The sequence below is a fragment of the Lepidochelys olivacea genome, assembly GCF_965140295.1.
Source record: "Lepidochelys olivacea isolate rLepOli2 genome assembly, chromosome: 9".
NCBI lineage: Eukaryota > Metazoa > Chordata > Testudines > Cheloniidae > Lepidochelys > Lepidochelys olivacea.
Window position 1 is genome coordinate 45,546,567 of NC_140419.1, and position 27,487 is coordinate 45,574,053.

The window sequence follows — 27,487 nt, forward strand, 5'->3', positions numbered from 1 at the left end:
ACTTAAACCAGAGGTGGGCAAACTACAGCCCACGGGCCACATCCAGCCTGCGGAACTGTCCTGCCATGGGAAGGCTAGCCCCCGGCCCACCCCCTGCTGTCCCCCCTCCCCCGCAGCCACGCCGCTGCACGGGCAGCACTCTGGGCGTCCAGGCTGCACACTCCTGCAGGGCAGAACGGCAGTGTGTCTGGCTCTGGCCGGGTGGCGTGGTTGCCAGACATGCTGCTCTGAGTGGCATGGTAAGGGGGCCGGGGCTGGAGGGTTGTATAAGGGGCAGAGGGCCCCGCGGGGCAGTCAGGGGACAGGGAGCAGGGGGCGGTTGGATGAGGGGGAGGTACGGGAGGGGCAGTCAGGGGATGGGGAACAGGGGTTGGCTGGATAGGGCAGAGGTTTGGGGGGTCAAGGGTTGGGGAACAGGGGGGTTAGATGGGGTGGAGTCGTGGGGCGGGGGTCCTGGGAGGGGGCAGACAAGGGACATGGAGCAGGGGTGGTTGGATGGGTGGGGGATTCTGAGGGGGGTAGTCAGGGGGCGGGAAGTGGGAGGGGTCCAATAGGGGGTGGGGCCAGGCTGTTTGGGGACATGTGCACCGTCTTCCCTACCCTGCCCTCCATACAGTTTCGCAACCCGCTGTGGCCCTCGGGCCAAAAAGTTTGCCCACCCCTGGTATAGGGTAAAAAGTACACAAAAGATCAGATTTCACGGTCCGTGATGTGATTTTCATGGCTGAGAATTTGGTAGGGCCTTAAGTATGATATGCATTCGATACCTTTGTCATTGAAGAGGCCACCACAAGTGTAACCTAAACCAAATTACCTTGCTGAACCAGGGCATATGTATGTGTCTAGCTAGCTTTAATTAGACAACTCACATGTTTAAACATAGGCACCTACATGACCTTAGTGAATGGGGTCCAAATCCACACCCCTGAGAAGCAGCTCGAAGTGCTCAGAGGAAGCCAGGAGGGTGAGATTGAGTTAACAACCTAGAACAGAGTTCACTGAAACGGGCAACTAAATAACTTTTTTTACTTAAAATGAACAGTATATGATAAAAGAAGCAACTCAAAATGAACAGTATATGATAAAAGAAGCAACTCCCTCTCTCTCCCTGCTCACTAGTGCAAGGATGGAAAAAACTAAAGCCCTGCCCCACCATTCACACACTAATTGGGAAAACTTGCAGCTGCGCAGCGTGTATCATGGTCTCACGATATTAAACAGAAATCCAGGAGAATGGCGTAGGGGCGTTTTGGGCTCCTAACACGCCCCTGCAGTATTTTTGGTGCCTGCTTCCTGGGAAAATGACCCCGCTCCCGGCAGTGCTTTCGTTTCAATTGCGGGCAACAGGAACTCTACAGCGGCATCCACCAAGCGCTCGGACTCCCGCGATCCAGCGGGCTGCACGGCCCACGGGCACGGACTAGGTTCCCAACACGTGCACAGAACCCGGCAGCGCCCGCGGCCTCCGCATCCTGCCCCTGGAAACTACAACTCCCAGCCGCCCCGGAGCCTGCGCAGTAGGATCAGATGAGCTCACGGATCACAGGACGGGCTGACGTCAGAGCGGGGGTGATGAGCGCAGCGAGCGTCAGGCAGGAGCCTGGGGCGCGTTGCGCGGGGGTTGCGCGTCAGGTCTGAAGGAAGCGGCAGGTGCGTAGGAGCGGGCCCCGGGGCGGGTCAGGGCGGCAGCGGCTCTGCGCGTTATCCGGGGCTGGGAACCCCTGCGCGGCTGCGGTCCTGCCCGGAGCCGGTGCCATGGCAAGGCGGGCGCGAGCCTTGCTGGGCTCGGGGCGGCTGGGCTCGCCCGCCCGGGAGCGAGAGGAACCGAGGCGCTGCCGAGGGGCAGGACGTGTTTTGGAACCAGCCGGGGTGACGGCGCGTCCTGCGCTGCCCCGCCCCGCCGCCCCCCGCTCGGCCCCGGGAAAATTCCTGCTGACCCACCCCCGACCTCGCCCGCAGGGCGCCTGGCAGGCTTCATGCAGGTTTGCAGCTCCCGGGTGGCAGGTGCTCCGAGTGCCGGGGCCGGCCCTGGGCAGAGCGCAGGGAGAAGAAAGCAGCGGGCAAGAAGCCAGGGAGATGCTAAGTGTCTGCTTGAAATAAGAGAGACACAGCGGGGGAGGGGAGGGAAGGTCGTTTATTGGGCCAGCTTCTGTTGGGGAGGGAGAGAAGCTTTCTAGCCGCGCAGAGCTCTTCTTCAGGTAGGGTACCTTTCCCACACCTGAAGAAGAGCTCTGTGTGGCTGGGAAGCTTGTCTCTCTCCCCAACAGGACAAGTTGGCCAAATCAAAGACACTACCCCCCCTGCCTTGTCTCTAATATCTTGGGACCCACGCGGCTACAATAACACTGCGTACTTGCAATAAGTGCAGCCAACGCCTTCTTCCGCCAGAGGAGAGACTTTTCCTCTCTCCCTTTAAATCCGAAAGAAGCTCCCACTTCACTGGGTCTGGTAAGCAAACAGAACAAAAACTTAAGCCAAATAACTTCAGCTAAACTGAATAGAAGAGGCCTCTTGTCTCCAGCATGTTACCCATTAGGATAATAATCCTTGCCCATAATCTTAGTGTAGTGTTGTCACTGCCTTTTGGGGGAGAGAATCGTGTCCCTTCTGCTGAGGTCATCCAAATGAGGTCCTAGGGTCTGAGATGTCTGTAAAGAGGGGTATTGCCACCCATTCAAAAATCATGAGTCTGAGTTAAAAACAAACAAACAGCTTCAAGATTTTAAATGTGAGGATCTTTTTATTTGTCTTCTGATTTCTGAGTCTTTAGGTTACACTTGCTTTATTTTTTTCAAGCTTGTCCTCAGCCATGAGGACTAGAAATTTCCCTTTTTAATGAAACCTGAGATTCTCATGCACTTTCTTGATTCCAGCACTGGGGCTTTAAGAAAAACACCAAATATTGTGACACTTGTGATTAAACTGAGGGCATCGGGTAGAGCTGATTGAATATATGATTTTTCAGTTTCGTGGCCCAACCAAAAATTTTTTTCTTTAGTTTCAAACTGAAACTGAACTATTTGTTTTGTTTTTGCTTTTTTCCCCTCCCTCACTGAAATAAAAAAAGTAAACAATTTCATTCCGGTTTAGGTGTTTATAGCGCTGTATATAATTGGTGAGGTTAGAGAGTCCAGACAGACATGTTTTTGGATGAATACAAAAGTGGTGCAGACTTTGAATGCTTTTATATTATGGATAGACTTGGGAAAGCGGTGCAAGGCATAGTCCTAGTGTAGCCAGGATGGCAGAGGTATAAGTTGTTCAATAGTGGAAAGTTATAAGCCATTTCTGATAACAATAGAGAAACACAGCCGCGTAATACAAGCAAGAAAGCATAAGGGAGGGGGCGGATTGGACAGGGAAGTAACTGGGATATTCTTTCTCTGAGTCATTTGTATCTGAGCTCTGACTTGTGAATCTCCAGTGGTTTTGAATTGGATGACTTTGGCCCTTTCTAATCTTAGCCTAGATCCTGAAAGTGGCTCTGTATGGCGCATGTGTACTTCAGCAGGCTCGAGTCTGCCAACATGTAGCCATTTGCAGGATTTGGAAGTTTAAAAGGCAAAGTATTCCCACTTGTTTCAATGGACATAGCTGATGTTTGAATTTGGCCACTATAACTTTTATTTGGGGAGGTGGGATAGAAAAGGGAAGGCATGGTGGGAAAAGAACAAGTTTAGGGAGGAACACTGCTGTTAAGCCTGAAACAACCCCCCCCTCCCCCCCCCTCCCCCGCAAGATCTGGTAGGGACTACGAGCATAATTCCAAAACTGATCTTTTTGTAACCAGGTCTTTCTGGACCTGATTTTCGGACCAGCCTCACCCTGGTTGCCCTTAATTATATTGTAGTCTTAATTCTCCATCTTCAGTCATTCACAGGAATACTTAACACTACTGAGATGTGTATGTATCTAATGGATGGGAACAATTGGGTATCTGGGCCCTAGGGCAGATTTGATTTAAAACACTAGTCAGGAAGACTTGATTTAATCATGGATTTCTACATAAAAGTGTATTCTTATTGGTTGTTATAACATTAATACATATTTTTCACAACTCAGAGATCTAGGTTTCATTTTTAGAAGGTACACACTATACATTTTTAAAGTGATTTATGGGGATTGGCTCTGCTTTGAACAGGGGGTTGGACTAGATGACCTTCTGAGGTCCCTTCCAACTCTGATATTCTGTGATTTTGAAAACTTTTCAGATTAGTTTTACAGCTATATCAGAAAATGAATGATTGTTTGATTATTTCATTTACCAAAGATAACTGAAGCAGTTCAGCTCCCAATGACTTCATAAATATCTATCTCCAATTCAACAGATTAATCATTAATATTTGAAGGATTTTCTTACCATGATGTATTAGGAGGAGAACATCACCAGACAGACATTTGAATTGCTTTATTTAACTATTTCTCACCTCTCTCTCTATATATATTTATTTATTTAAAATAATTTTTGCTGTTAACAAGCATGTTATCTCTGAAGAGACAAATCCACAGTTTGAGAACTGCAAAACTAAGCATCTCTGATGGTATCTTCTAGACTGAGTACCGAGTCCCATTGGGTGGGTAGATTAACCTAAAAAATCAATACAGAAGCCCCTGGAACCCCATAAGGTTGGGTCCCTAATCCATGAACTATTAGAACTCATTTACAAAACTTTTCTTAAACATTACGTGAATCTATTGTCTCATACTATAGAATTAGAATTTATAATCCCTATTCCATGATGAGATATCTTTGAGCTATAATGATCTTAATTAAAATGATCTTTAGATAAAATGCTTTTGAGGAAAAAATCTATCAAAAAAATCTGGTTTAGATAAAAAAAATCATTTTTTTTTTTTTAAATCATGGATTTTTTTTATCCACCCTGCTGGGCCCCGATCCTGCAGTTAGGTCTGAATGGGCAGATTCCCACTGAGATCCAGTTGCAGAATTGGGACCGGTGCCATCTGAATTCTATTAATTGTCCCTCCAGTTTTCTTTGCCCTCCCAAAAGCAGATGTGAGTAGGGAAGGCAGGTTTTAAAAATCTGCCCCTGGGAATAGTACAGATCTTACAAAAAGAGACTATTGGATATTCTGGATTATATTGACAGTTTCTGGAAATGAAAGCTGTCGTGTGCAAACAGGAGGAGGAAGAATGCTGCTAATCTTCACAGTGGGGGACAGCCATAGCTCTTTTCAGTCCTGCTGCTGTTAATTCATGTCCAGTGTCTGCAGAGCACTGTTGTATTATTGCCTTTAGATTTCAGTGATTGATTCATTTATCACAGGTGTCAACAAAACTTCCCAATTTGTTCTATTTTAAATCCTGTTTTCATATTAGTTACACTTTAATTTAAGGCAAATACCACTCCATTATAAGTGATCCTATCAAGCTAGTTGTTATAATTTTGAAAATATTTTAAAATTTACTGTTGACTGAATGCATACATCATATTTCTTCTCAAAACTAAATAATTTCCTTACCAGAGGTCTAGAATATCTGTTTGGTTTCAATGCTACTCCCATCTATGTGCTGACAGTAATACATTCTACCTGCCTGTGTGATCCTTATCCTTATATACACTGGTAGTAAGTGTCATGCACTTAATTAAATTAATTTTAGTTTATTTTAATTTACTGCAGCACGTAAGTTGTCATACATGAGATTACATGCAAACTATCGTATAAATACAAAATGTTATCGCCATCATCAATTGCTATCCAATCACTTTGTTTTTTTTGTTTTGTTTGTTTTTCCCATGGTAATAATATATCAACAGTTTTTTGTATGATACGCTTTTAGAGTTTCTACAGGGCTTATCTTTTTAAAAAAGCAGTCCTCCGCTAAACTTTATATGTAGCTTTTAATTGTTCAGACAAAAGGTTTGTTGTCTCTTCTTAAATAAATAAAAATAAATATACAGTTGATGGAAGAAACATGTCTGCTCTGTACCACAAGGGTAACTCTATATTATTCTAACAGTGTGGGTATGTTTCTAAGGTATCAACAACTGTCTCATTGCCTGACACTACACTTACAACCACTGAAGTCAGTGGGATTTCATGAGAGTTTACTGTTGGGACTCCAGTTGACTTTAATAACAACTGAGGGTACTCAATACCACACAGGATTATCCCTTATGTACAGATTGGTATTTCAGTTGTAAACGTTTCACATGCGGGAGAAAATTGTGTGGGTTTTTTTCTTTTTTAAAGCTTAAATACAATTAGAACTTCGGAAGCTCTAGAAAGGAAGGGTTGTCCAGTGGGTAGGGTGCTAGCATGGAACTTTCTGTGTGACTTTGTGCAAGACATTTAGGTCCAAATCATTGCAGGTATTTAGGCTCCTATCTTCCATTGAAATCAATGGAAGTTAGACTAAATAAATATTTTTGAGGATCTGAGCCTTAAGTCTCTCTGTGCCTCAGTTTCCCATCTGTAAAATGGGAATAATAACACTGCCGTACCTTATGGGTGTCATTAGGGTGTACATTAAAGATCGTCAGGTGCTCAGTAATTGGAGTATTTTATAGAACTGTTTTAGTTAGGAGGAAGGAAGTTGTTTTTTCTTCTTTTTAGAAAATGAAGTGAGTAGCAAGACCAGATGATAAGCAATAAAGTGTAAATATGGAGAGCCTCTAGTAGCACTTGACCTTGTGTTTTCTGTGAACTACGGTCACCTCTAGATCAGAGGTTCTCAAACTGTGGTCTGAGAGCCACCAATGGTCCACGAGCTCCATTCAGGTGGTCCGCGGATAGTTCCTTCTAAAGTGTGCACCTGGGTGGCCGCACATGAGAAAATGAAGAGCCACCCACCTAATTAGTGGAGCTGCGCAAGCATGGGTCCACTAATTAGGTCCCTGGACCCTGGAGAAGATGCACATGTGAGGTGAGGTGGTGGCCTTGGGGGGAATAGGGGGTAGGTGGGAGGGGGCAGTGGGGTGAGAAGAGGGGGGTGGGGGACATTTGGGATGTGCAGGGCTGCGGTGGCCAGAGAAAGTGGTGTCTTTCCCCAGCTCCAGGGCTGCGGCTGCCAGGAAGGGATGGCCCTCCTTCCCAGCATCAGCTCTGTGACAGGGGAGAGACCCAGCCCCAGTTTGGAAGCTGCTGTGGTGAGGGGGGGAGAGGGCACATCCATCGCATTAGAAAGGTAAGACTACTGATATTAAAATCTGAGTTGTGTGCTTTTATTTGTCTATAAAACAAACAAAAAAACAACAAAAAAACAAAACAAAAAAAGTTAATTATTAAGGGTTTTTTTATATAGCGCTTTTATTCTAAGCGCTTTACAGTAGTTAGCTAATGGTACAGACAACATTTGGAAAGCTCACTAAGTGGTCCACTGAGACCCTCAGCAATTTTCAAATGGTCCATGGAAAAAAAGTTTGAGAACCCCTGCTCTAGATTTCATGTTAACCTGATCAGTTACAATTTGTCACTTTAAATGGGGGAGGGGAAAAATATAAAGAGATCTACTAATACAAAACAAATCCAAAAGCTAATAAAATAGAAGGGATCTAACATACATGCGAACTGTTGATTTTCCAATATTAGGAATTAGTGGAGAAAGAGTTTCTGTGCCCAATGGTAGCAGTTGATATCTTGCCGGAAAAGGGATGCATTTGTGATGCTGATGGCATAGCTAAGGAGCATTGGGACATATTGATACTGTTATCACAATTGTGAGAACTTAGGCTGTGATCCTGCAAAATCTTAAGCACATGATTATCTTCACATACACTTAGTTCAATTGAAAGCAATGCATAAAAACCAGCCATTGTAAATGTGTATGAAGGTTTGGAGCCTTGGTGTGTAACGCAAGTATATTTTCTGGCTTTAAGCTCACATTAAAGCAGGATATGAGCTGGTTTAAAGCAGGTTATGATCTTACAAAGGGTTCTAATCAAAATGGATGCTCTAGCAAGATGGCTTAAATGCCAGTTGTAATTAAAAGCTTTATTTTTAAATAGACATCATAGTTTAATGCCTGTCTAGAAGCTGATCTCATTATCCCAAATTTCCAGAATTTTGACTGTGTACAGTGGAAGCAGTTTTCTTTATTAATAGTCCTGGGAATACAATAATTAGGCTGGGATATCATCTGCTAGCAGTTTGCCTTTCTCCATAGTCTTTGATCATGTTGTAATAACGTAATTAGCCACTTGATGTTAAAGAACACAGAACTGCAGTTAATAAGATACAGTTCAGTATACTCTATATACTCTGTAGCAGAGGTACTAAGAAATACAAGGGTATGTTCAAGCACCTCTTGTAATGTAATGTGTCGCAAGACAATGACAGTACTTTTTTTCCTCATTTTAAAAATTGAGTTCTCACCTAGGAGGAATTTCGCCAACTGTCGACTTGAATTTCGCCAACTGAGAAATAGCAGTGTTTCTCAAACTTTTTGATGCCAGGGTCCCACTTGCTGCCTTCCTAAACTGTGTCAGGGAGATCTCAGGTACTCGCGCCGGTCCACACACTGGTCCTTCAGAACACTGTATATAGTAAAATCTTAAATGACTCCTATTCATCTTATATTGTAACCCAGCCTGATTGTGTGATGTTCCTTTATGCATGTTTAATGTCTGAAACTGCTCTAGTATGTTCTGTTGTCTTTTCTGCCTGGATAACAAAATACCTGAAATCCTGCAGGTAAGATGTGCCACTTTCCTATAGACAGAATTGTGACAGGCATGGAGCTGCTCTATAATAATTTATGAATACTCTGTATTGATTTGGTTATTGGACATTTACTTTCTGATTATATTGGTTTAGTAGTTTAAGGGGGCTGTATGGAAAAAAAACAAGCAGGAAGGGAAAGAATGGCTCAAGTTAAGCTACTTCTCAGCAAACACTTGAGAGTTGTTAAGAGACTATGCCCAGATAGGAAAAGGCCGGCATACGCTAGAGATCAAAAAAGTTCTGGACAGTTTAAAAGAGAACACTCTGTCAAGAGTGGCAGAGTTATACCTGGGGCTAAGTAAAGGCATGAGGTCTGACACCTGAGGATGTACATTTAGAAATTAGAAAAGGGGCAGAGGAGCAGATGTCATGCTTACAGGGCTAAGAATATTTTAGATTCTTGTTGTAAGAACTGGGTAGTAAAGCATTACCTGAGTTCTCATTAGGACTTCCATTTTAAACCTTTTTTTTTGTTTTGTATGTGTGGAAAGGTTTATAATTTGATATTAATAAAGGACCTGAGCTAAAACTGAACAGATAGTTTCTGCGTAAGCGAACTTTTCCCTTCTAAATTCGGAGAGTACATGGGGGCAGTTGATACTGGAGCTATTTTTGCACTTTTTTTTTTTATCTGTAAATACAAATTATAATGACAGGACTTTGGTAGCTGTTCTAATTTCTCTATCTCTGAAAGGGGATAGTTACCATAATTTGCGAGGGCGTCGAGTCTCCTTTGTAAAGTTCTTTGAGATCCTCAGCTGGAAAGGGGCAGACAACAGCAAACTTGTTAAAGTATGTCAAATCAGTGAGACCTTTAATGGATATTCTTGTGTACTTTCATAACAACCAAATGTTGAATAGTAGGTTCAAAGGGGTCTGAATCTCCTTTAAACTCCTGCATCTTTCATAGTATTAATTTACAAGTTAAAAGTTGTGCCTGAAGATTGACCTTGTTGCAAGTTGGAAAAACAACACTTTTTTGTTCTAGGTGCTCTGGCTGAATCACAGCTAGGTGAGTAAACCCCAACCCTTTAAAAATAAATAACAGTCAAAACAGCTGTGTTATAAAAACAAACCCCCTCCTCCCTACATTTCCTTTTGAGGTTTGTTCAATTTCCTTTATCATGCAACCAAATCCAGAATGTAGCAGCCCAGCAGTTGAGTATAATGTGCAATAGAACTTGGTTTAGTGTAGTGTCCTTTATATGCAGTATCAAGCATTTTATAGTGTCACTTAAAAGCTAAAGAGAAATAAGAACTTTTCATTTTAAATAGGTGCAAGTTTAGGAACAAGAATACCTCTCAGAGGGATATGGAGACAGTTTTCATATGGAACAACAGAGGTCATAAAGGAGAACTCTTCCCTTCTTCATTAACATTATGTCCTCCTTTTTGTCCTGGTGAGCTTTGCTGTAGGCTGGATAGCTGCGGCAGGCGTTCAGCAAGGACTGAAAGAAGGGCACGACTGGAAGTTCTGAGTGGATAGGGAAGTTAGGGGGGTGGTGTAGCTTATGAATTCTGAGAAGTAGAATAGAGGAAATCCATGGAATATCATGAAAACTAGGGGAACAGTTATGAAATTGACCCGTGTTGGGGAATGAAGTCCTCATTTTTAGTCACCTGCTGACGCACACGCCTCCTAGTGGCAGTTTTAGTTGGGAATGTGTTGCTTTTGTCAGTTCAGGTGAAACTCAGAACTGGTCTTTAATATTGAGAACATAAGAATGGCCATACTGGGTCAGACCTGTAGTCCACTTAGCCCAGTATGCTGTCTCCCGACACTGGCTGGTGGTAGATGCTTCAGAGGGAATGAACAGAACAGGGCAACTGTTGAGTGATCCTTCCCCCTTTCATCCACTCCCAGCTTCTGGCAGTCAGAGGCTTGACTAATAACCATTGGTGGACATATCCTCCACAAACGTATCTAATTCATAATCGAAACCAGTTATTCTTCTGGCCTTCACAATATCCCCTGGCAACAAGTTCTACAGGTTGACAGTCGATTGTGTGAAGAAGTACTTCCTTTTGTTTGTTTTAAACCTGATGCCTCTTAATTTCATTGGGTGACCCTTGTGTTATGTGAAAGGATAAATAACACTTCTTTATTCACTTTCTCCACAAAATTCATGATTTTGTAGACCTCTAACAGATCCACACTCAGTCATCTCTTTTCTAAGATAAACAGTCCCAGTCTTTTTAATCTCCTCATATGGAAACTGTTCCAAAACCTTTAATATCTTTTGTTGCCTTTCTCTATGCTTTTTCCAATTCAAATGTATTTCTTTTTTGAGATGGGGCAACCAGAACTTCTCACAATATTCAAGGTATGGGTGTACCATGGCTTTATGGGTGTATAGTGGCAATATATTTTGTCTTTCTCTTTCCCTTTCCTAATAGTTCATTGTTTTAACTTTTTTGACTGCTGCTGCCATGTGTCCAAGATCTTTTCTTGAGTAGTAACAGCTAACTTAGACCCCATCATTTTGTATGTATAGTTGGAATTACGTTTTTCAATGAGCATTATTTTGCATTTATAATTGAATTTCATCTGCCTTTCTCTTGCCCAGTCCCCTGGTTTTGTGAGATCCCTTTGTAACTCTTCACAGTCAGCTGTGGACTTAACTGTCTTGAGTAATTTCTTATAGTCTGCAAACTTTACCACCGTTTACCTCTTTTCCCAGATCATTTATGAATATATTGAAAAGCACTGGTCCCAGTACAGTAGATCTTTGCGGAATCCCACTGTTTACTTCTGTCCACTGTGAAAACTGACCATTTATTCCTACCCTTTGTGTCCTATTCTGTTAACCGGTTACTGGTCCATGCAAGGATCCTCCCTCCTATCCCATGACTGCTTACTTTGCTTTAGAGCTTTTGATGAGGGACCTTGTCAAAGGCTTTCTGGAAATCCACATATGCTATATCCACTTGATCACCCTTATCCACATACTTGTTGAGCCTCTCAGTGAAATCTAGTAGATTATGAGGCATGATTTCCCAGCCATGTTGACTCTTCTCCAACATATTGTGTTCATCTATATGTTTGATAACATGACTTAGTAAAGAACAGAAATAGGTTACTAGTAGTTAAAGTCTCTCCTAACATCATAGGATATTTTTTATTACATTCACTAATAGTGTAAAAGTTTGTGGAATATTAACTGATCTTTATTGGGTATCTTTCCAGCTGCCAAAAGATGATCTGGATAGTCTTCATGTAACTCTTGCAGATCACTCTGAAATAGTTCAGACAGTATCCAAGCCATGTAGTCTTTCAACGGGAATGCATTTCAGGAAGGAGACACTCTTGTGCACTCATCAGCTAGATACACCAAGGTGTTTCAGCTAGCCAAGATGCCTTGAGATTCCTCTCCCTGATTATGGTTTTGGTTTTTTTCCCCCCTTCTTTTCTCACCCTAGAGTAAACAGAGATGGCATTTGTGAAGAGTGGATGGCTGCTTCGGCAAAGTGAGTGCTTGGCTTTTTACCTACTTACACACAGCCAAACTGTTTGTTGGGGAATCGGTTTCTCTTATAGACAATCAGTAGGGAAAAATGTATTTCCCTATGTCTCATTTAAACAGTTCTGTAAGGATAATATCACCATCTGACCTTTTGGATTACAATAATGGGAAACATAGGCATTGCTATAGCTGAGTGTGCCTGATTTAGTAGTCTTCTTCTATAAGTAATGCTTTGTAGAAAAAAATAAAAATGTAACCCAATGGATTATTATAAGTGGAGCCTGGAAAATTTACCGGACAACTACCAGCCTTTGCTTATTCACTTGGTCCCATGTAGTACTTGGTCACTAGCATGCTGGAATCCTGAAGCATTGGGTTGTTTGCTTAAAAAAACACCCTAGCAATCATAACGCTAATCGTTAAATAAGAAATAACACATAAGGCCTAACTATTGTGCATTATTCGTTGTATATTGTTTGTCCCTTTGTTTTGAAGATGAGATTTCCTGATGCAAAATGAATTAGCAATTAGTTGTTGGACCCTTAGAATACCTTGTTCAAAGGGTCAAATTGAAAAGCTGTTTTGGCTGCATTAGACATGAGCATTTTCCAATCAGTGCTCCCAGAAGTGACTTTCTGCATTCTTTTAGGCACTATTTTACGTCGTTGGAAGAAGAATTGGTTTGACCTATCGTCTGATGGCCATTTACTATTCTATGATGATCAGCAGCGGCATGACATAGAGGATAAAGTCCACATGCGAGTGCACTGCATCAACATCAGAGTGGGAAATGAATGCCGAGGTAGAACGTACTTTTTGATTTTTAAAATTTCTTTCCTGATTCCATATCTGTAAACGAATAAAGGGAGTGGCTTCTCACGGCATTGTATCATGTGGTAATCATCTTGGCATTTGCTGCAATTCACATAGAAAACGCTACTCGAGTGATGGTGAGCCTGTGGTATATGACACTGATTCTGCTGGCGTAAACTCTGAGTAAAGGGCTGCACTGTGGCAGAAGTGTGAGTTGGGTGTACCGATAGCAGACTGCTGATGCACCTGATGTCATGCGCTTCTGATGGACATTGTGGAGCTGGCTCTGTCCAGAGGCTTGGGAGGAGAAAAGAGAACTAGAAGGAAGGCCCCATCCAAGTACTAGCAAGCTCATTTCTAGCACGCCTTTTTTTTATTAGAGACACTTGTTCACTTGATACTTGATCGACCAGAAGGACACCAGCAGTAGAGAGTATTTTTATTTGGTAAGAAAACACCTATTCAGTGGGCACAACCCAACAAGAAATACACACAGCTGGTGATGTTCAGTCTAGTGCTCTCCACAGTTTCATGGGGAGGCTGCATCTCCTTTCGTTCTGTATTCTGTCCTGCCATTGTATTCACGGTGCAGCCAGCAAACGGAACAAGGCTGGCCCTTGCTTATGCAGGGCCCTGTGCATGAGGCCTTATTCAGCTGTCTCCTTGCCTATAAATGGGATTGTGCTCTGGCTAGTGACTTGGAATGTGGACTCCTGGCTGATTTAGGTCCTTTGTGGCTGTATTATGCAATATAGGGCTAAGGCCTCTGGTTGAGCAGAATCAGGTTGAGTAGCAATTCACTCCCATGAATATGTTTCCCCACATTTCAGCGTGACCTTCCCTGGTAGGCAGCAAGGCTAGCAGGGTGGATTTGATTTAAATCATGATTTAAATCACTGGTCAGGAAGACTCAATTTAATCATGGATTTCTACATAAAAGTACATTCTTGTTGGCTGGTATAAACTTAATACATATTCTCCACAACTCAAATGTAGGTTTCATTTTTAGAATGTACACCGTATATACTTTTAAAGTGATCTAAAAATCACTGCTGCCATTATAGGTTTTCCCTTCTAGTGAGAGAATGATATGGTAGATTTCAAATCAATGAAGGCTACACTCAAAGACCTCAAGACTTCTGGAATATGCTGCGCAAACAGTTTCACTTTTGTTTCTACTGTCTGTCCCTCCCTTCTCACATTAATCTCCAGACTTCTTCTCCTTGTCCAGATCTATTCCGCTCCCAACAATCTTCTGTTCTTTGCACTTTTAGAGAGAGGTAAGGGTTTGACTCCGTGTACGCAAATTTTCAGAGGGAGCATAGGGTTGAGGTTTGTTTATATAATATATAGAGGTGAGAAATAAAACATTTTTGCTGTTAATAAGCATGTTATCTCTGGAGAGACAAATCCACAGTTTGAGAACTGCAAAACTAAGCATCTCTGATGGTATCTTCTAGACTGAGCACTGAGTCCCATTGGGTAGATAGACAGATTAACCTAAATAATCTATACAGAAGCCTGTGGAACCTTATAAAATTGGGTCCCTAATCCATGAACTATTGGAACTCATTTACAAAACTTTTCTTAAATATTACGTGAATCTATTGTCTCATACTATAGAATTAGAATTTATAATCCCTATTCCATGATGAGAGATCTTTGAGCTATAATGATCTTAATTAAAACTATCTTTAGCTAGGTTTTTTCCTCAAAACATTTTATCAAAAAAATCTGATTTTATATCTTTTATTTTAATTTTTTTTTAAATTGATTTTTATCCACCCTGAAAGCTAGCTTGTCTGTTTTGTTGAGGAGAGGATATACTCACTGAAATAGTGTGCTCTTAGCACATAATTACTCTAACACTGGTGTTCTGCTTGGTCTAGTAACAGGTAAGTGATTCTTTGTCACTGCAGCCTTTTAAATTCGAGATGTGTGTTTGTTTTAAAACTGGTTGAGGCTTCAAGTTGGAAGTGGCTTCATGGTCTGAAAAACTGTTGCATCTTTCCTAAAACACAAAATTGCTGGGGTCTTCTGAGCTGATGCCATATATGTAGGCAGCTTCTGATTTCAGGTAGGGGAGAACTTGAAGTTTAATCTGTGTGTGTTTGACTGAATTTAATTTTTTTTTTTTTACCCTCTTGGTCAAGACGGATTTGTGTGTGCAGTTTTGTCTCTAACAGAACCTTTAGCCGAGCATTTTTATATAGAGTAACAACGAAATACAAGCTGGTAGGCCGGAGTCCTTCCCTAAGAGGCTTTTGACTGGCAGCCAATGTAAGCTGTAGTAACTTTCTCCTGTCCTGATGGAGCCCCTACCCTAGTGATATGTCTACGCTGTGATTAGCCTGGGTTAGCTGACTCTGGCTTGGAGGGCTCAGGCTGTGGAGCTATAAAATTGCAGTGTAGATGTTCGAGCTTGGGCTCTGAGATCCCATGAGAGGGATCCCGGGCTCCAGCCTGGGCCAAAATGTCTACACTGCAATTTTTTAGCTCCACAGTCTGAGGCAGTTGACCCAGGCCAGCCGCAGCTGTGCCATGGGTCTTTTATTGCAGTGTATATGCGACCTAGGAGACCAACATCTGTATAACGCAAGTTCATTGCTTTACTTAAACCTGACCAGAAGGACTGAGACATTATGAATTAATTAGTCTTCAAGAAGTAAAGAATTTTGTTTTCAAAAGATTTCCATTTAATATTTTGGCTTTCTTTTTCTGGAGTAGATTTCCAGCCCCCAGAGGGGAAGCCGAGAGACTCTTTGCTGCAGATTGTTTGTCGGGATGGGAAAACAATCAACCTCTGTGCAGAAAGTTCAGATGACTGCTTGTGAGTTTCCAAAGAATGTTGTTTAACACGCTGTACTTAGCTCCTTGTAGCCCAAGAAAGGGCCCCAAATATTCTGAAGTTCCTCAAGGTAGCTGCATGCTGGCGAATGCTGAGAGAAAGAATGTTCCTTTGACATGGGCTCATGTTCCTCTTCTTTTTACGTTACACCTTGGCACAGGTGCAATTTGGCTGAAGGGATGGTGGGGACACCTCTGTCTCCCTCCCTTCCTCCACTCCAAATTGTTACTTTAGTAGTGATGCCCCATCTTCCGTGTGGCTGCAGGTCTCCTGCATCTTAATGCCTGGCTCTTTGTTGCCCTTCTTTGTATTCGAACAACAAGGAGCCCCAAAACAGCACACATTACTTCTGCCATAAGCTTATGGACTGTTCAGAGGAATTAATACCTCCTTCCTATAATCCCTTTGTGCATATGTCCTACCTAAACTTTAGGCTACCCTTGACCCACTAGGGTGACCAGATAGCAAGGGTGAAAAATTGGGATGGGGTGGGGGGTAATTGGCACCTATATAAGACAAAGCCCCAAGTATCGGGACTGTCCCTATAAAATCGGGACATCTGGTCACCCTGTCTCCCACAGTAACTTTAGTATACATTTCCCACCATATCACTTGTCTACTGAAACTTGTCTCCTGCTGTACATTATAATGCCTAACTGTATTTTGTTCAGAACCTTACTCCACATTTCTTGTATCTCTTTATCCATTAAATAATGTTTCTTGCAGGGCGTGGAAAATTGCTCTCCAGGATGCTAGAACAAATGCGGTAAGTGTACTGTGAACGTTTCCATAGTGATGGGGTAGGGAGTGTGTGTGAGTGGCAGTCAGCCGCCTAGCAATTTTCCTTCACGCTATCTTCAAGAACCCATTTGAATTACTGTGCTTTGTCCAGGATTGCCTGGGCCAAAAAAGGGTATGAACATCATGGATCTGGTGCTCACAACTCTGGTAGAAGGAGGGTTTTGTGTCTGTGCATGCTAGTTAAAAGAGAGGAGTGATCTTTTGGAGTGCTGCAGCTACTGTGCTGTAAGGCTCATTGAAGGAGGAGTCTCAGAAAGCTGGCAGGCATCGTCATGGGGAGAAGGCTGATCTGTAGACCAAGAATGGGGATTGGGGTTGTGGGCACTCATGAATTCTCTTGTAGCTGGTTAAGATGCAGTCTGACTGTCTCACTGCTCATTACCTCTTGGGATCAGGCCCATCTAGATGTGAGTAGTCTACAAGGAAGCCAGATGATGGTGGGGGGAGTGTACGTATAGAGAAGCCTCTAGCTGAAATGAGTGGCAGCCACATTTATGTAGATATTACACAGTTGCTAGACTCACTTGTAGAAGATGCAAAATCTGCCTTTGCAAGCTGCTTTATGTAGTTCTGTGGAAATCATACCGTATAGAACTAACTTCAGAAACTTGGGCTACAGCAAAAATGTTTCATGCATGTATTCAAACTGGATAACTGCATGCTGAAATGCATAGTTTGCATTTGCAGTTAACATTGTATTGTCTTTTTTGAGTCAAGTGTTCTATTTTGTATCTAAATACTACCACTGTAAACTCCCTGGAAAACGGAACTAAAAACCCTTTTGTTAGCACCTTAAAGCTTAGCTCTAATGAAAATGGCTTATTCACTCCCTCATCCGTAAAGACCGATCTGTGCTCAGTTGTAAACCCTTGCAGCTTATGATACAACTTGTGGCATTGCTCTGCTGGAAGGCCTAGCCATCCTATTTCTGTCATTGATTCACTTTTTTTGCCTTTCTTTGAGGCTGTCTTATAGAACACTTTCTGGCAATAGCTTTCCCCAAATTGGTAAAGAACAACATTAAGGGGATATCTGGGAGGTGCGATTCCCAGCATTAGTAGGCAGACCTGGTCTGTCTCAGCTCAAGCTAGCACACTAAAAATAGCAATGTGGACTTTACTGCACAAGGGTGGTATGGACTAGCCACCTGAGATCACACTTGGGGGATGGGGAAGGGGGGGCGGGGGGGGGATGGGGAAGGGGGGGCGGCTTGAAATTGGGTGGTGAGCCTAAACTGCTGCTAAATTGGCAACATCCATGTTGCTGTTTTTAGCATCCTTGCTCAAGCTGAGCTGGCACAAGTTTTGCCTACCCCTGCTTTACGCACACATCTCAGCTGCAAGGTAGATGTATCCTTAGACACCATGTGTCTGAAATACTGCCGTTCCATTGGGAAATACTGACCCTGCATCCAAAGGCGTATTTCATACTCTTGACCCGCACGTTGCCACAATAGCTGCTACATCCAATCATGTGACACAATTTGTTTTTGACAGGTTTCAGAGTAACAGCCGTGTTAGTCTGTATTCACAAAAAGAAAAGGAGTACTTGTGGCACCTTAGAGACGAACCAATTTATTAGAGCATAAGCTTTCATGAGCTACAGCTCACTTCATCCTTCATTTGTTTTTGGATACCTGAAGCAACATTTGTAGTGTGGTAAAAGTGCTATCTTCTTGTACCAAGTAACTGCTTTACAGTGCAGAATGCCACATTATGTTGCATCGTGGTGTTAAACAGAGGGAAAAGGAATGAATCTCTGAAAACCAGAGGGGGTACAGAACTCCTGTTTTACCCTTGAATCAGTCATTGCACATGGAATTCAAAAATATAGGGAGTTTTGTAAACATTCAGTTATCTCGACACTGAAGCTAACTGGTAGCCGACAGCTTTGCAAATTATGCTCTAACTAATGTCTTGGGCTATGTCTATGCTTATGGTGGTGTGTGGAGTACATACACTACACGCTTCCCTAGCATGGGTATCAACAGATATGTAGACGCTGAGACACTGCTTCGGCAAGTAAAGACATGACAGAACCTTAGGTTATGACTCTCTACATGCCCAAGCAGTGCCTCCCTTGTCTACACTGCTATTTTTAGCAACGTAGCGTCCCAGTGCTGGAGCCTTTCTGCACTGCAGTGAAAGACTTGAGCAGGGGGGAAAGACTCCAACAGCTCCCTGCTGCCAGAGCCTTTCACTGCTAATTGTAGCTACTCACTGCAGTGTGGACGCAGCCAGCTTGCACTGCAGTGTGATGCTACATATATACTACAGGGTGCCACGAGTGTAGATGAGGCTTTAGAGAGTGACCTTCAGATGCTATCTACTGTTAAACCTCTAGGATAAGATTTCAGATAAAGAAGTTGAAGTATTCAAAGTCCATCTGTAGGCATCTCAGTGATCATACTTTCAAAAGTGCTGAGCATCCAGCAGCACCCACTGCCTTCACTAGAAATAGCTGGATGCTTCCCACTTCCGACAATTGGGTCACTTAGGCTCTGATCCTGCAAACTGTCATACATCTGAGTAGTCCCATGAGTTCAATGGAAGTCCTTTTGTGTATAAATCTACTTGTGTGTTTGCAGGGAGAGAATATTTAAGAGCTTATGGGAACGGTACAGCTATAAAGCTAGCCTTTTTCTTTTGGAAAGCCTCTGGTAGAATAGGAGCAGGATTGTGCATCGTCACAACTATGGGCAAATACCCAAGGCCGTTCTGAAACATAAACAAACCATTGGAAATCTACAGTGGTTATTGTGTGAGTTACTTCCCTGCCCCTCCTCACTGCCTTTGGAAGGGACACAGATTCAGCAGAGGGTGCTTCTAAAAATGGCTTCAGTGTAATGTTTTAAATTATGTATGTTTCTACAAATAGCTGAAGGAAGGGGACGTTTTAATATAGATCTGCTATTTTCTGGTCCTTGTCTTATTTGTAGGCAAAGTGTGTGGGTTGCTGAGAAGCTTAAGTCACTGGTATGAAATGTTTGGGTGCAGCTGTGAGCTTTACCTTTGATCCTTATAGGCCAACATCTGTACTCAGTTGTACTGATGTAATTCCATAGAGCTCATGGGAATTACTCTGGAGCGACTGAAAGTGTATATAAACTTGTATGAGAAGAGTCCTCCTTCCCCACCTACAAATTAATCAATTTAACCTGAACAAGAAAACAATAACCTATCACTTGAAAACATTAAGGTAAGGGGAATAACATGAGTCCAAGAAAAGAAAATAGTTGATTCAAGGAGCTGATCTGCATTCCTGACTCCTACCTGACCTGGTGGGGAGGAATAGCTCAGTAGTTGGAGCACTGGCCTGCTAAACCCAGGGTTGTGAGTTCAATCCTTGAGGGGGCCATTTGGGATCTGGGGCAAATATTGGGGATTGGTCCTGCTTTGAGCAGGGGTTTGGATTAGATGACCACCTGAGGTCCCTTCCAACCCTGATATTCTGTGATTCTATGATCTGACCGAAGCTTTGCTCCCCTATTCGGTCTCCTGCTGCGGCATTATGTGATGCACTCTCTCCTCTTTCTTCCTGCTGTGGATCACCCCATGAAGTTATATCCTCTAGAAAACCTTGCAAACTTGGTGTCTGTACTGTGTGCTACTGTAATAAAGCTCCTCATTTAAAGCATAGGTATGGTGTGATATTGACACTTGTATCAGTAATAAATACACTCAGGAATTCTAGGAACACTTCAGTTTACTGTTGGGTCACTTGTATGTTTAGTCCATATTTTAGTCCGTTCTCTTGTATGTAAAGAAGTGAATAACTGCTGTCTACTTTGTTAATGTTTAGGGCTATGTTGGTTCTGAAGTGATGTATGATGAGACTGCAATTTCCTCAGCTCCTCCCCCATACACCGCGTACGCTACCCCATCACCTGAGGTAGGGGTGTAATAAGGAAGCATAAAATAAGTGTGAAAAGACTGTATTGAACACTCAGACTCTGTTCCTTGGAAGTGCTATTGGTTTGACTTTTTTCTTAAACGTAGCTTATTTTTAAATGGAAGAAGCTCAAGATTTTAAAAATGAGTGGTGGTTTTGGGTGCCCAGCTTGAGGCACCTTTAAAGGGTCTTGACTTCTGAATAGTGGTTGCTCAGCACTTCTAAAATCAGGCCCCTTTAAGGTGTTTCAGATTGGGCAGAGAAAAATGGAGGCACCCCAAAATCCCTAGTCACTTCTACAAATCTTGGCCATATGTCCTTAATCTTGGGTATTCACCTTTAATGCAAAGAGATGCAATAATTTTTTGGAAGGCTTTGACAATATATCTGCACTTCCAGGATAAAAATTCTATTTTATAATTCTTCCTGGTTTTACTGCTTGAAGCTGACATTTGTAAAACAGATCAGGACTTTGTGTCCAGGATTTCATAGTAACTCAGGTAACTATAGTTCTCATACGTGTATATATAGATAGATCCTTTTTTCGCTGGGGTTAGGATGGGGCAGCAATTGGACCAAAATATTTGCTGATCTCAGTACGTGCTGACTTATGCTATATGATATTTTCCAAATACTGGTCCTTTTCTGTGCTACTGATTGGGCTTTGGAACAGAACAAACAATCTCTTGTTTATAAATAGTTCTGATTGTGAACAGTCACGGTGAGCAATATGCTTCATTCCTGTAGATTAGTGAAAAGACTGCCTCCGAAGAGGTGTGGCCATAGGGTGTATATCATGAGGGATCAGGGATGTTAACATGTCATTACTGGTCCCATCTTGTCAACTGCTGAATGGCTGTGCTTTTCTATCATATCACAAGGCAGAATTATATAGAAGCCATGGCCAGCCACACTTGTGTGTATTAAGTGACAGCATTATTATAGTTCTACAATGGCTAAACTTGGTGGTGCAGGAACTGAAGATGTTAACTTGCAAAATACTGTGGTTAAACTATATATGGGAAGGTCTCCTGCACCCATTTCACAGCACAGTGCTGCCTTCTACATAGTGGATTTTGGTTATCGCTAAACCGCACCAGGAATGGGGTGGAGAGCTAAGCACTTTAAACAAATCCAAAAGATGCAAAACATCTTCTAACAGGTGCATTTAATTTCCCCAGGTTTATGGCTACGAGCAGTACAATGGTGCATATCCGCCTCCTGGTCCTCAAGTCATCTATGCCTCTAATGGACAAGCCTATGCTGTTCCTTATCAGTATCCGTACCAAGGTAATGAATACCAGTTCCTTCTTCCAGCTTGGTTCATGTGCTTTCTAATCAAGAGTAAAGTTATTATGAAGTGATATTTCCTATGGAATATTGCCATCACTCTTGATGCTGAATGTAGCGGTAGGTGATTTTTAGAAGGAACCCCCCTGTTTGCCGTAACCACTGGACTAACCTTTCCATTTTGAGAGGAAGGAGGTAATTATCACTAGACAAAGTCAGGAAGTGAAGAATTCTGTGTTCAGTTGAAGCTGTTCTGGGGATTAGCAAGAGACTGTACTGACTCAAGATGGAATTTGTCCAAGAGATTTGGCTTAACACGTCTATGCTCCCAAAAAGTTCTGTGGGAACATAATCTTCCCCTTCAGCTTTAATGTGTAGTTTGTTTTTTTACCACCAAGCCTTTAAAGACCACAAGCAGTCAGGACCCTAGCTCTAAGTCACTCAACCACCGCCTCTTGCATATAGTGCCCTCTGGCACCATGCTTGGCCGGCCCTTGGTTTAGTCACACTCTGAGAAAAAAGGTCCCACTTAATGAATTGCTGTGAGCACTTCCTGCTGCATCTAGGTTTTCCCTAGAGACCTCTTCTCCCAAGTGCCAACCTTACAGGAAGACTGAGGAGTTGCAGGAGCTGCAGGGCAGACTTCTAAGTAACTGGAGACTTAATCCAATGCAGAGATGTGTTGGCTTTGGATATAGTAATACACCTTTGCTCTTCTATATGGCACTTGATCTGAAGATCTCAAAATACAAACATACATGAATTAAGCCCACAACACTCTTTTGAGGTTGGGGATTTTATCTCCATCTTGAATATTGAGAAACTGAGGCACAGAGATTAAGTAACTCATCCAAGGCCATACAAGGAATGTGTGCCAGATCCGCAAATAGAACCTACATCTCTGGTTGCCTAGCCCTATGGGCTAGCCATAGGATTATGCTTCTCCCTTTCTGTGATGTTGGGGAAGGCTGCTGTCTGTACTCTGTCCTAGCAGGTTCAAGAATTGGCATCAGCACCCAACTCCAAGGGGGAGTTGGTTTTCACCATATCAACTGCAAGGAAAGAGATTGTTAGTGTTCAAGTATACAGGGTGGGAGAGTGAGTGAATGCGTAGGCTTTTCAAGCCTGCATCTAAAATCAAAACATACGTTCAAACTCTTTCTAATCAAACTATTACTACTTTCTAGGACCTTATGGCCAGCCCCCTGCAAATCATGTCATCATTCGAGAACGTTACCGTGACAATGATGGAGACCTTGCACTGGGCATGCTCGCTGGAGCAGCGACTGGAATGGCCCTGGGATCATTGTTCTGGGTCTTCTAGATTCCTTGGGATCTTCGTATTTGTAGCTCCAAAAAACCTTTATTCTTCCTGTGCAATAATATATTTTGCAAAGTACTGTTTACTGTAAAGGTTTTTAATAAGACAAATGCAGGAATACCTTTTTTAGTAGTGATAATTATAATTAACCCACTTTTACCTATCCCAAGGTGAAGGTTTAAAGGCACCATTTAATTGAAATATGGTTAAAGATGCACTTGAGAATTTCAAGAGAGCTTTTTTTATGAAGCTTGGCTATCTGATGGATTTATATTTTGCCCATTGATCCATGATCAGCATTAGTACCAATGAAATATTATAAGCAAAGGGTTGTCATTTGTCACCAGTCTTAAGAACAGACTGTTAATATAAAGACTCCAGAACAAATGTTTATTTCTAAGCCTTGAATGGTCTAGTTAAGTCCAGGTGCTAATGCCAGCATGTTAGTGTAGTAGCAGCCAAGTGTATTGAAGTCATATATTCAGGGAATTGATGCTATTGACTTCACAAAACACTCCAGAAGACAGATACGCAGGATTCTATTAATTGTCCCCCTAGGGTGATCTCCACTTTTCAGTGGCTGGCACTGAATTTTCGTAAATGAATGTGTAAATTTGGAGGGTTATTGCAATACATTGGCAGTGGAGTTAGCATGCCCGCTTTTCAAACCCATTTTACAAGACAAAATCCTCAGCAAGGAGATTGGTAAAGTGAGGAAATACTCCTTAATTCCTTCTCTGCTAAAAGAAAATTGAATGATTTCAGTACTTGTAAAGCGAGAGAAATGTATGTTACCAATACAAGCCTTTTCTTTAACCTAGTCCGCAAGACTCTAAGCAGTTGGGACTCAGACTTTAAAAAACAGGGTAACAAAACAGGATGGGGAGATTCTGGGATCGAGCAGAGGTGTTCTTTCCCCATGCCCAGTCACAAATACATTGGTGGGGAAGGGGCTGTGGTGTGCAAGGTCCTGGACCTGTGTTCAGCTCTTGTGTCACTGCTCTTTGTACCACGTACAGAAAAGACGGCTGATCACATTCATCCTTGCAGTGCTGGATCTGGCAGTACCCCTAGGTGTGTGTTTGAAGGGTAAGCTGGAGTTGGTTTGAGGAGGGGACCATGGATGAATAGGAAAAGGAGGAGCAGACCGAAAACAGATCGAGGGAAATGGGAAAGAAACTCTAGTGAACCTTGTAAGCAGGCTATGCCATGCGTTTTATGTTACGGGCCAGTGCGTCACAGATGAGCTGCAGATCTGCTTTCCCTGTCCATTACCTTACCAACCCATCAGTTCCCCATAGCAAGGTCTTGCCTGGTGGTGGGTATATGGATGCTGTGATGTCAGGGGAGGTTGTGTGTATATAAAACCCAATCCCTGACAGTGACCACTAGCGCACCATTTAAAAAATACCCCAAGGAGCTGTTCCCTCCTTTGACTGGTTCACTACTGCTGAATGGTTTCTCATTCCTGACCAGTTGCAGAGTCCTGCTTTATAATTCAAACTGAACTGTACTGGGCATGATGGAGGAACCAATGAGCAGACATGTATATACTTTCTTACTGGGGAAAAGGTGTAGGGTGCCTAAGCTTTGATCTTTGTAGAAAGTTGTCTTCTTTTTATACTTCCGCTATTTTTGAGCTTCCTATAATGATGCTGTCTTAATATTTTGACGCTTTTGCCTCTTTAAGCTTTCAATTGGAAGCTGATTAAGATCCTCAAGGTGTGAAAGCCAGAGTATGTCAGGGAAGATGAAAGTAGATGGGATTTAGCAGCCATATTAGTTTTTGATGAGAAGGAATAAACTTGGCTTAACCAAACTTTCCAAAGTGTTGAAGAGTCCTGTATTGGTTGTACAGCACAACCCAGACAGGCAATACAGCTTTAGGTTAACAGCCACTGAGAGAGCAAAATTTTTGTGACTGTGTTGGGGCCAATTGTCATAAATGGACACATTTTAAAATCCCCTGAAAAGAAATGTTCTAATGAGACTGATATTACCTTGGATGTATTGCTAATTATGGGCCTGAACCAAAGCCTACTGGAATCAATGTCCTTCAATAAACTTCAAGAGGCTTTGGAACAAACTTAATTTTACTAATTCTGCCCTTATGTGCATGTAATGGCTCCTAGTGAACTCAACGGGCACTGCACGTGTTCATCTAAGAAAAGTGTGTTATAAGAACATATGTTGTGCAGAAACAACACCTGGCATTTCAAAAGAGGAATAATCCTATTAAAAAGAATACATTTCCCAGAAGGGAAACTGGCCCATGTACCAATCCAAAATATTTGAAATGCATTACTGAATCCTCTCTAAGAGCCCAGTCCTGCAGTGTGCTCATTATCTTGATGTTCATGCAGATGAGGGTGCTAAGCTCTTCCCAGGATCAGGCCCTAAATGAATATTTGTTAATATTGCAAGACTTGATGTTACCATGGAACTGGCTGTATCACAGTAGTACAGAACGCTGTTTGGAGCTCTCCAATCTGACTAGTGGTATAGAACACCCATAGATCACCTATTCCTGTGCTATTTTGTGTGTAACATGTAGAAAATAAAAACAGCTACATATAACTCCAAATTTTGTGTGTTTTGTTTTGTTAGATTGTTATGGTGGTGAAAGCAAAGCACACAAAAGAACAGTCTAGTAACTTAGCAGTTACTTCCAAATTTTTACAGGGTGTGTTGACTGCAGCATAGGAGTTGTGTGTCTTGTGCTGAAAGCACAAAATTGTATCTAAGTCCCTGATTGTAGGAATAAAATCCATAAGCAAAAGGAACTCATTGCTGTTAGAATTTTCATGTGCACAGTTTAGTTAAACTTTAAACAGTTTTTTTAAGACACTGATTTCTTTCATTTTGAACTTGCAAATCAAAAAGCAAGATGATCAAACAAAAATAACCCAGACATTGTAGAGTAATGCTTTTAAAAGGAAAATCCTTAAAGAAAAGCTGAAGGGTCCAGTTGGCTTCAATTACAGTAGACTGCTTTCAAACAAAATCTTGGCAGCTGATTGTCTATACTAATTAATAGCATTTGTTTATAGCTGTTAAGCGCACACACTGAACTATATTGGAGCATATAATCAAGATATTGGTTCCTTTGGTGCTGGGAGTCAGAACTTAACAGCCTTCCTGCTTATGATGGAAGATCCAGGCAAAGTAGCATTGAGCAGTTAAGCAGAGATGTCATGCCTCAGATAGAGAAGGCTTTGGTGGATAGTCACATCAACTTACAGTTAATAATGAGAGAGACCATATATAGCAGCCCAAAAATCCACTTCCCTAAAACACTGGCTTGCATCTAATTCCTCAGGATTAAAGTAACAGCTTTATTGTATTGTCTGGGTGGCTACACAGTAATGGCCTTTTTCCTCCTCCATCACCAACTCAGATGTGCCAAGCATCTGCAGATTCCATGGACCGTAACGGGAACTGCAGGACCTCTGCACCTGTGAAAGTCTGCTCATTAATGAGCAACTTTGCTTACTGTTTCAGAAAAGTGTGATAGGGCAGCAGCAGGGATGATGTCCTAATTCAGGTTTAAATTTTCAAAGCTGGCTGAAAACTTGGTCCTAAACAGACCCTGCCGTCTGAATCATGGCATTTGCTGAGACTCTGATTCAAACTATCCCTGTTCAGCAAATCACTTAAGCACATGCCTTGGTGAATCAGGGCCTGATACTAGCTCTATGTAGATCTATTGGAGCTATACAGATGCTACTGTTCCATTGATTTCCACCCCGAGTAAGGTACTACGCTAGGGTGGCAGAATTGGGTCCATAGTGACTAATGTATGTTCAGCTTAAACTAGAACATTTGCAGGGACTATGAGTCTATGTTGTCAAATGTGACTTGTGATTTCTTTGTTTTGGTTTTTGGGGTAGTGCCCAACTTGAGAAACATAAGAGGCCTGATTTTGAGGGAAAGTGGATATTTGCCACTTTTAAAATATCTCAAGTGGGGCTCCCAAAATCACAATTGGAAATGTAGACCATAGGCATTTTATTTTACATATATAATATATTTTTTAAAAAAGGTCTGAAAGCCAGTGTGTCAATGAGCTGGTAGAGGTGTATGTGTCTGAGAGCTGGGGATTAGAATTACTATGGGAAGAGCAGTAGCATTGTTTGGTTTGGTTTGTTTTTTGGGAAGATGACGTTTCCTTTGTTTGTCATGGAGCGTATTCTAACCAGTGCCTAGCAGGATCTGGCTTCCAAAACTATGGCACAGAACGGTCAACTTTTTGTTGGGTCTTCGCTTCTAGCACCACCTAGCAAAGTTCAACAAGGAAGCAAAAGGGAAATTTAACCCATATGTTTCTCAAGCATGTGTCTGGTTCTCCCCCCCTCCCCCCCCCCAAAAAATGTA

At 42.3% G+C, this 27,487-nt stretch overlaps 1 protein-coding gene across 3 annotated transcripts; it reads left to right on the top strand.

Moving 5' to 3' along the window:
- The first annotated feature begins 1,289 nt into the window (after window positions 1–1,289).
- Window positions 1,290–27,487, top strand: PLEKHB2 (pleckstrin homology domain containing B2). Of its 3 annotated transcripts, XM_084639199.1 has the most exons (9): window positions 1,290–1,650; window positions 9,674–9,697; window positions 12,106–12,153; window positions 12,799–12,951; window positions 15,690–15,792; window positions 16,537–16,576; window positions 20,413–20,502; window positions 21,684–21,792; window positions 22,980–27,487. In XM_084639199.1, the coding sequence occupies exons 3-9, from the start codon at window positions 12,117–12,119 to the stop codon at window positions 23,114–23,116; spliced, it is 669 nt and encodes a 222-aa protein (XP_084495325.1). In that variant the 5' UTR covers window positions 1,290–1,650; window positions 9,674–9,697; window positions 12,106–12,116; the 3' UTR covers window positions 23,117–27,487. The 3 variants fall into 3 exon arrangements, with proteins under 3 accessions (XP_084495325.1, XP_084495324.1, XP_084495326.1); XM_084639198.1 differs by lacking the exon at window positions 9,674–9,697 and having other exon boundaries at window positions 1,293–1,650; XM_084639200.1 differs by lacking the exons at window positions 1,290–1,650; window positions 9,674–9,697 and adding an exon at window positions 2,406–2,448.

Excerpts from the sequence above, each read along its gene's own strand:
- PLEKHB2 (XM_084639199.1), top strand. The coding sequence starts at position 12,117 with ATGGCATTTGTGAAGAGTGGATGGCTGCTTCGGCAAA. Across the intron at positions 16,577-20,412 it reads AGGATGCTAGAACAAATGCG|GGCTATGTTGGTTCTGAAGT; the intron begins GTAAGTGTACTG and ends GTTAATGTTTAG. Across the intron at positions 21,793-22,979 it reads TTATCAGTATCCGTACCAAG|GACCTTATGGCCAGCCCCCT; the intron begins GTAATGAATACC and ends ACTACTTTCTAG.